Source organism: Oncorhynchus mykiss, chromosome 10, assembly GCF_057628025.1.
Source record: "Oncorhynchus mykiss isolate SJ-2025 chromosome 10, ASM5762802v1, whole genome shotgun sequence".
Lineage (NCBI taxonomy): Eukaryota > Metazoa > Chordata > Actinopteri > Salmoniformes > Salmonidae > Oncorhynchus > Oncorhynchus mykiss.
In genome coordinates this window covers 83,278,412-83,288,411 of record NC_143031.1, presented here as the reverse complement: position 1 = coordinate 83,288,411, position 10,000 = coordinate 83,278,412, and the positions used below count along the sequence as shown (strand labels likewise).

The following is a 10,000-nucleotide window of genomic DNA, read 5'->3' as shown; positions in this document are numbered from 1 at the left end:
ACCATTTCTAACCTTCCCCTAACCTTTTCTCTGGATGTTCAGGTTTATAGACACACACACACACTTTATCAAAAACAGACACCTTGTTTTCATCTGTTTGTGCACATGTGCGAATGTGTGTGTTCGTGCGTGAGTGTGTGTGTTCATGCGTGCGTGTGTGTGTGTTCATGCGTGCGTGAGTGTGTGTATCCATGTGCCCTGTTGAAAGCGACGCTCCAGAACAGAGAGGATAAAAACGAACAGAAGCGTGAAATATGTCTGAACAGCAGAACATTCCAGAACATTCCAGACAGTTCAACCAGGAAACTGGAATTCTGAGAAATGCTTCAGAAACAACGGGAGGTCCACTGGAAAAATCACACCCAGCCAGGCGTGTGTGTGTGTGTGTGTGTGTGTGTGTGTGTGTGTGTGTGTGAGAGTGAGTGAGTGAGTGAGTGAGTGAGTGAGTGAGTGAGTGAGTGAGTGAGTGAGTGAGTGAGTGAGTGAGTGAGTGAGTGTGTGTGTGCGTGCGTGAATTATAAGAGCATATGAGAGAGAGAGAGAGAAACACACATCACTTCAGACCCCCCCCCCCCAAAACACAACAGTAAATGTTCATTCTGTATCTTAGTTCATGGTGTCTTTAACCAGAAGACGGCTATTGGAGGTGGCTTATGGTAGAGACGGAGGTGGTGTATGGTGGACACATGAACATTCAATTCTCTGGCAACAGCTCTGGTGGACATTCCTGCAGTCAGCATGCCAATTGCACACTCCCTCAAAACCTGAAACATCTGTGGCGTTGTGTTGTGTGACAAAACTGCACATTTTAAAGTGGCCTTTTATTGTCCCCCCCAGCACAAGGTGCACCTGTGTCATGCTGTTTAATCAGCTTCTTGATATGCCGGTGGATGGATTATCTTGGGGCAAAAGGAGAACTGCTCGCTAACAGGGATGTAAACAAATTTGCACAAAATGTATGAGAAATCAGCTTTTTATAGTGTATGGAACGTTTTCAGGGATATTTCATTTCGGTTCGTAAAACATGGGACCAACACAGTGTACTATACTGCCTATTTGAACTGTCATAACCCCTTCAAACTGAACTGTAGTAAACTGTTTAAAACTAGAAAAAGCACACAAAACCTATTTTCTAGCCACTCACATACGAATATGTGCGCGTTTACACACACACACACAGAGAGAGAGAGAGAGAGAGAGAGAGAAACAAATTCTTGCCCCAGCTCATGTCTCTAACCCAGACTGAGAAAAATAATAGTTTTTCCAAAGTAACGTTCTGCTGCTCCAAACGGTGTTCCGGGATTCCAGTTGTCCCGAGGGAGAACCTGGTACGTCAGAGAGAGATTCCCTTCCCCCATTCTGACTGTTTGAACTTTAAGTTATCACACACACAGAGAAACAGAGAGAGAGAAACAGAGAGAGAGAGAGAGAGAGAGACACACAGTGAGAAAGAGAGAGAGAGAGAGACAGAGAGAGAGAGACAGAGAGAGAGAGACAGAGAGAGAGACAGACAGAGAGAGACAGAGAGAGAGACAAAGAGAGAGAGAGAGAGACAGAGAGACAGAGAGAGAGACAGAGAGAGAGACAGAGAGACAGAGAGAGAGACAGAGAGAGAGACAGAGAGAGAGACAGAGAGAGACAAAGAGACAAAGAGAGACAGAAGTAGGTTATATACCTGTGTGTGTATTCTTCATAAAGTCTGACTACTGTGTGTGTGTGCGTGTTTTTCCCATTAGGAATAAGGGATGATTGTTCAACTGGGAATAAGCTCTGGAAACTTTTTTTGGGGGGACGAATCCTAACTTCCAGTCCAGTCCAATTGACACTAAATAGTCCTCCATTGACATCAACGCATGGCTACGTGAAAATGTGACTTCATCATCTTCAGCACAATACCAGTGTCATAATGTGAAAAATGCGTATATATTTCCACGTTTAAAAAATAATAATAATAATAAAAATTTAAAAAAATTGAAGAAGAAAATGTACGGTTAAAAAGTTCTGAAAATTAAAACAGTTGAAAAAATATATATGTTAAAAACACATTAAAAATATATATGTTAAAAACACATTAAAAATATATATGTTAAAAACACATTAAAAACATATATGTTAAAAACACTATGTTAGTAGGAGGGTACGGAGGAAAACATCTAAAATAAAAGTCCAGGACGCACAGCAAGATGTCGAGTCACACTTTTATAACCCTGAGTGAAAGTAATGATTCACCCGGAAAACACTCAGTCTGCAACAGGTGGTGCATTGTGGGTAACTACACTATATATATATATATATATATATATATATATATATATATATATATATATATATATACACACACAGAGAGGTATGTTGGACACACCTTCAAATGAATAGATTCAGGTTTTTTTCAACCCCTTCCTGACAGGTGTATAACATTGAGCACACAGCCATGCAATCTCCATAGACAAACATTGGCAGTAGAACGGCCTTAATGAATGAAGAGCTCGGTGACATTTCCAACGTGGCACCGTCATAGGATGGCCACCTTTTCCAACAAGTCAGTTTGTCAAAAATGTCTGCCCCCCGGTCGAATCAAATCTAATTTATTTATATAGCCCTTCGTACATCAGCTGATATCTCAAAGTGCTGTAGAGAAACCCAGCCTAAAACCCCAAACAGCAAGCAATGCAGGTGTAGAAGCACAGTGGCTAGGAAAAACTCCCTAGAAAGGCCAGAACCTAGGAAGAAACCTAGAGAGGAACCAGGCTGTGGGGTGGCCAGTCCTCTTCTGGCTGTGAACTGTAAGTGGGAAACGTCTAGGAGCAACAACGGCTCAGTCGCGAAGTGGTAGGCCACACTAGCTCATAGAACGGGACTGCCGAGTGGTGAAGCGCGTAGCAACAGTCACTACCGAGTTCCAAACTGCGTAGCAACAGTCACTACCGAGTTCCAAACTGCGTAGCAACAGTCACTACCGAGTTCCAAACTGCATAGCAACAGTCACTACCGAGTTCCAAACTGTGTAGCAACAGTCACTACCGAGTTCCAAACTGCGTAGCAACAGTCACTACCGAGTTCCAAACTGCGTAGCAACAGTCACTACCGAGTTCCAAACTGCATAGCAACAGTCACTACCGAGTTCCAAACTGCGTAGCAACAGTCACTACCGAGTTCCAAACTGCGTAGCAACAGTCACTACCGAGTTCCAAACTGCGTAGCAACAGTCACTACCGAGTTCCAAACTGCGTAGCAACAGTCACTACCGAGTTCCAAACTGCGTAGCAACAGTCACTACCGAGTTCCAAACTGCGTAGCGCGTCAAAAATCGTCTGTCCTCGGATGCAACACTCACTACTCTGGAAGCAACGTCAATAACAATAACTGTTCGTCGGGAGCTTCATGAAATGGGTTTCCACGGCAGAGCAGCAGCACACAAGCCTGAGATCACCATGTGCAATGCCAAGCGTCAACTGGAGTGTACACCACTCTTGTTCGCCGTTGGACCTCTGGAGCAGTGGAAACACGTTCTCTGGACTGAATCACACTTCACCATCTGGCAGTACGGCGGACTAATCTGGGTTTGGCGGATGCCAGGAGATAACGTTACCTGCCCGAATGCATAATGCCAACTGTAAAGTTTGGTGGAGGAGGAATAATGGACTGGGTCTGTTTTTTCATGGTTCGGGCCCCTTAGTTCCAGTGAAGGGAAATGTTAAATGACATTCTAGATGATTCTGTGCTTCTAACTTTGTGGCATCAGTTTGGGCAAGGCCCTTGCCTGTTTCAGCAGGACAATGCCCCCCCAGTGCACAAAGCGAGGTCCATACAGAAATGGTTTGTCGAGATCGGTGTAGAAGAACTTGACTGGCCTGCACAGAGCCCTGACCTCAACCCCATCGATCACCTTTAGGATGAATTGGAACGCCGACTGTTAGCCAGTCCTAATCGCCCAACATCAGTGCCTGACCTCACTAATACTATTGTGGCTGAAAGGAAGCAAGTCCCCACAGCAATGTTCCAACATCTAGTGGAAAGCCTTCCCAGAAGAGTGGAGGCTGTTATAACAGCAATGTTCCAACATCTAGTGGAAAGCCTTCCCAGAAGAGTGGAGGCTGTTATAGCAGCAATGTTCCAACATCTAGTGGAAAGCCTTCCCAGAAGAGTGGAGGCTGTTATAGCAGCAATGTTCCAACATCTAGTGGAAAGCCTTCCCAGAAGAGTGGAGGCTGTTATAGCAGCAAAGGTGGGACCAACTCCATATTAATGCCCATAATTTTGGAATGAGATGTTCGACGAGCAGGTGTCCACATACTTTTGGTCATGTAGTGCGTCTCTGATGTGTCCCCTCTATTGGTTCTGGGGCTGAGAGCAGGAAACTATGACACCTGTAAATCAGTGTGTGTGTGTGTGTGTGTGTGTGTGAACACTGAGGCCGTTGTTGTGCCCATGCCGGGCGTCCGGATGCCCTCTCCTGCTGCTCACGTCCATTTGGCACCACTGTGCGTGTGTGTGTGTGTGTGTGTGTTTAATACTGTTCCATGTGCCAGATCCCTCATAATAATTACTGTGACAGAGTTGAGCTCTTTCCAACACACACACACACACACACACACACACACACACACTTCATAACTCTCTAAACAGTTTATGTCTTATAAAAGTTTCAGAAGCCTCACTGCATCCTAACTGCATCCTCACTGCATCCTCACTGCATCCTCACTGCATCCTCACTGCATCCTCACTGCATCCTCACTGCATCCTAACTGCAGCCTCAGTGGACAAGAGAGACCTTCCTGTAGGTTTTAACTCCAACCCTGTTCCTGGAGAGGAACTCTCCTGTAGGTTTTAACTCCAACCCTGTTCCTGGAGAGGAACTCTCCTGTAGGTTTTAACTCCAACCCTGTTCCTGGAGAGAAACCCTCCTGTAGGTTTTAACTCCAACCCTGTTCCTGGAGAGAAACCCTCCTGTAGGTTTTAACTCCAACCCTGTTCCTGGAGAGAAACCCTCCTGTAGGTTTTAACTCCAACCCTGTTCCTGGAGAGAAACCCTCCTGTAGGTTTTAACTCCAACCCTGTTCCTGGAGAGAGACCCTACTGTAGGTTTTAACTCCAACCCTGTTCCTGGAGATAAACCCCTCCTGTAGGTTTTAACTCCAACCCTGTTCCTGGAGATAAACCCCTCCTGTAGGTTTTAACTAACCTGATTAATCTTATCAACCAGCTGATTACTAGAATCAGGAGCGCTAGATTAGGGTTGTAAGAGAACCTACATTACGATGGCTCTCCAGGAACAGGGTTGGGCATCCCTGCCAAACACACAAAGCCAGGAGGATCCGTTGAAAAGCCAAATCCTCCATCCATCACATCGAAGCCAAACTGACGTCAACATGAATTTTCACATCTTCTCCAAATGGGGTTACAACACATTCCAAGAATCTCGTTAAAAATCTCCTTCAGCTGTTTTTGTTTATCAAGTACTACATTGGGAGGAGGAAAGATCAGGTGGGACCATTCTAGCCAATGAGAGGGCAGATCAAGCGGGACCATTCTAGTCAATGAGAGGGCGGATCAGGCGGGATCATTCTAGCCAATGAGAGGGCAGATCAGGTGGGACCATTCTAGCCAATGAGAGGGCGGATCAGGTGGGATCATTCTAGCCAATGAGAGGGCGGATCAGGTGGGACCATTCTAGCCAATGAGAGGGCGGATCAGGTGGGACCATTCTAGCCAAATTCCACCCTCTCTCTCATTGACCTCCATAGAAAAACTCTTTGCTTGTTGAGTTCTCCCTCGCTTCACCTTTTCATCTCTGGCATTAGGATTCAGTTAAATCTTCCTGCCCCACAATTACAACGCAACCATCATTCCAAAAATGTCCCCAGATACAATAGCCAGACCACTTAATTATATGTAGCTCTTTGATTGACAGGTGTGCTGACCAATGAATGCCAGGTGATACCCTGATTGACAGGCAAGCTGACCAATGAATGCCAGGTGATAGCCTGATGGACAGGTGTTTCGACCAATAAGAAGACAGACATACTTGCAGCAGTCGTTGAAGAGTTCCTTGCAGGGCGTCTGTTCCAGCTTCTCACGACACTCCCCTACCAACTCCTGAGGTATATCTCGCAGATGGGCTGCCGACTAGACGGAGAGAGACATGGATTCATTAATGAACTGATCTGCCTTCAGAAAGGATTCATACCCCTTGACTTATTCCACAGTCTGTTGTTTCAGCCTGAATTCAAAATGGAAAAATATATATATATACAAAAACATTTTACATTTTCAGTAATTTAGACTTACAAAACCCCACAATGACAAAGTGAAAACATGTTTTTATAAATGTTTGCACATTTATTGAAAATTAGACACAGATAAGGTCCTAGAGTTGACAAAGCATGTCAAGAGCAAACACCAAGCCGTGAGGTTGAAGGAATTGTCCGTAGAGCTCTGAGACAGGATTGTGTCGAGGCACAGATCTGGGGAAGGGTACCAAAACATTCCTGCAGCATTGAAGGTCCCCAAGAACACAGTGGCCTCCATCATTCTTAAATGGAAGAAGTTTGGAACCACCAAGACTCTTCATAGAGCTGGCCGCCCAGCCAAACTGAGCAATCGGGAGAGAAGGGCTTTGGTCAGGGAGGTGACCAAGAACCCGATGGTCACTCTGACAGAGCTCTAGAGTTCCTCTGTGGAGATGGGAGAACCTTCCAGAAGGACAACCATCTCTGTAGCACTCCACCAATCAGGCCTTTATGGCAGTGGCCAGACGGGCCTTTTACTGAGAAGTGGCCTCCATGACAGCCCGCTTGGAGTTTGCCAAAAGACACCTATTCTCTGGTCTGATGAAACCAAGATTGAACTCTTTGGCCTGAATGCCAAGCATCACGTCTGGAGGAAACATGGCTCCACCCCTACGGTGAAGCCTAGTGGTGGCAGCATCATGCTGAGGGAATGTTTTTCAGGGACTGTGAGACTATTCAGGATCGAGAGAAAGATGAATGGAGTAAAATACAGAAAGATCATGGATGTAAATCTGCTTCAGAGCGCTCAGGACCTCAGACTGGGGTGAAGGTTCACCTTCCACAGCACAACGACCCTAAGCACACAGCCAAGACAACACAGGAGTGGCTTTGGGACAAGTCTCTGAATGTCCTTGAGTGGCCCAGCCAGAGCCTGGACTTGAACCCGATCGAACATCTCTGGAGAGACCTGAAAATAGCTGTGCAGCGACGCTCTCCATCCAACCTGACAGAGGTTGAGAGGATCTGCAGAGAAGAATGGGAGAAACTCCCCAAATACAGGTGTGCCAAGCTTGTGATTTGTGATGTCATTATGGGGTGTTTGTGATGTCATTATGGGGTGTTTGTGATGTCATTATGGGGTGTTTGTGATGTCATTATGACCCACACCCCATAATGACACATAATGACATCACAAACACCCCATAATGACATCACAAACACCCCATAATGACCCGTTGATCTGGCAGCGGGCCTTTCGTCATCCGTTAGTGGAGAAACCTACTCACCCCGTTGTTATGGTACGTTAGTGGAGAAAACTACTCACCCCGTTGTTATGGTACGTTAGTGGAGAAACCTACTCACCCCGTTGTTATGGTACGTTAGTGGAGAAACCTACTCACCCCGTTGTTATGGTACGTTAGTGGAGAAACCTACTCACCCCGTTGTTATGGTACGTTAGTGGAGAAATCTACTCACCCCGTTGTTATGGTACGTTAGTGGAGAAACCTACTCACCCCGTTGTTATGGTACGTTAGTGGAGAAACCTACTCACCCCGTTGTTATGGTACGTTAGTGGAGAAACCTACTCACCCCGTTGTTATGGTACGTTAGTGGAGAAAACTACTCACCCCGTTGTTATGGTACGTTAGTGGAGAAACCTACTCACCCCGTTGTTATGGTACGTTAGTGGAGAAATCTACTCACCCCGTTGTTATGGTACGTTAGTGGAGAAACCTACTCACCCCGTTGTTATGGTACGTTAGTGGAGAAACCTACTCACCCCGTTGTTATGGTACGCTAGTGGAGTAACCTACTCACCCCGTTGTTATGGTACGTTAGTGGAGAAACCTACTCACCCCGTTGTTATGGTACGTTAGTGGAGAAACCTACTCACCCCGTTGTTATGGTACGTTAGTGGAGAAACCTACTCACCCCGTTGTTATGGTACGTTAGTGGAGAAACCTACTCACCCCGTTGTTATGGTACGTTAGTGGAGAAACCTACTCACCCCGTTGTTATGGTACGTTAGTGGAGAAACCTACTCACCCCGTTGTTATGGTACGTTAGTGGAGAAACCTACTCACCCCGTTGTTATGGTACGTTAGTGGAGAAACCTACTCACCCCGTTGTTATGGTACGCTAGTGGAGAAACCTACTCACCCCGTTGTTATGGTACGTTAGTGGAGAAACCTACTCACCCCGTTGTTATGGTACGTTAGTGGAGAAACCTACTCACCCCGTTGTTATGGTACGTTAGTGGAGAAACCTACTCACCCCGTTGTTATGGTACGTTAGTGGAGAAACCTACTCACCCCGTTGTTATGGTACGTTAGTGGAGAAACCTACTCACCCCGTTGTTATGGTACGCTAGTGGAGAAACCTACTCACCCCGTTGTTATGGTACGTTAGTGGAGAAACCTACTCACCCCGTTGTTATGGTACGTTAGTGGAGAAACCTACTCACCCCGTTGTTAAAGTACGTTTCCAACATCCTGATTCCACAGTCCTTCCTCTTCTCATCCGGAGCGAGCTGGTACAGTGCCTGGCAGGGGAGAGACACTGTTACAAACATGATACCACACTGTCCATAGGTCCCCCACAGCATGATGTCTCCATAGAACTACAACACCACACCATGATGTCTCCATAGAACTACAACACCACACCATGATGTCTCCATAGAACTACAACACCACAGCATGATGTCTCCATAGAACTACAACACCACAGCATGATGTCTCCATAGAACTACAACACCACAGCATGATGTCTCCATACATCCACCACAGCATGATGTCTCCATAGAACTACAACACCACAGCATGATGTCTCCATACAACTACAACACCACACCATGATGTCTCCATAGAACTACAACACCACAGCATGATGTCTCCATACAACTACAACACCACAGCATGATGTCACCATATGATAACTAGAACACCACAGGATGATGTCACCGACAATAACACAGTCAGAGAAACAGAAATGGCCACCGGCCAATAGGAACAGAGTGCCATCAGGGACAGAGGCCTAGACTAACACCACTGTTCAGTTCTCCATGGATCGGTCTGTCTGTGAACCAAGTTGACCGAACATGAATATGGTTTAGAGAACAGACTAACGTTGGTGTTCACTAAACAAGCAGTGGGTTTTTTGTTGTTTTCATTTCTCAGACACCTCCAGGGGCCGGGACACAAGCCTGGGCCTGTGTTAGTCCACCTACCCAGGGGACAGGCCTCTGACGTGGGTTTAACCTCATGGAGAGGGTGCATAGAGGAGGAGGGGCAGATATTTTTCTGACAGGCTCCCCTTCCAGCGCTCATGCCCCATACCTCCCAAGCTCTCTCTTCACCGCTCTCTCTCTCTCTCATTCTTTCCCCCCTCTCTCCCCTCTCACTTCCTCTCTCTCTTTCTCTCATTACCAGTCCTCTGACTCCCAGCCCCCCCCCCCCCCCCCCCCCCACTACATCTGCATGCCCAAACTCAGGCCCAGTCCTTTCTCATGGGAGCTAGCACAGGAAGCAGGAAAAGGAGGGGGGGTTGAGAGGAAATTGAGGAGGAGAGAGAGAAACAGACAGAGCGAGCGAGACAAAGAGAGAGAGAAATAGACAGAGAGCGAGACAAAGAGAGAGAGAGAAACAGACAGAGAGCGAGACAAAGAGAGAGAGAGAAAAAGACAGAGAGCGAGACAAAGAGAGAGAGAGAAAAAGACAGAGAGCGAGACAAAGAGAGAGAGAGAAACAGACAGAGAGCGAGACAAAGAG

General features: G+C 46.4%; 1 protein-coding gene across 1 annotated transcript in view; it reads right to left on the bottom strand.

Annotated features, from left to right (window-relative positions):
- The window catches only part of LOC110518749 (G protein-coupled receptor kinase 6), a 77,875-nt gene that overhangs the window by 29,259 nt on the left and 38,616 nt on the right, over positions 1–10,000 (bottom strand). Inside the window, 2 exon segments of the mRNA XM_090188171.1 lie at positions 6,026–6,126; positions 8,695–8,772. Coding sequence (XP_090044297.1) covers positions 6,026–6,126; positions 8,695–8,772 — 179 coding nt within the window.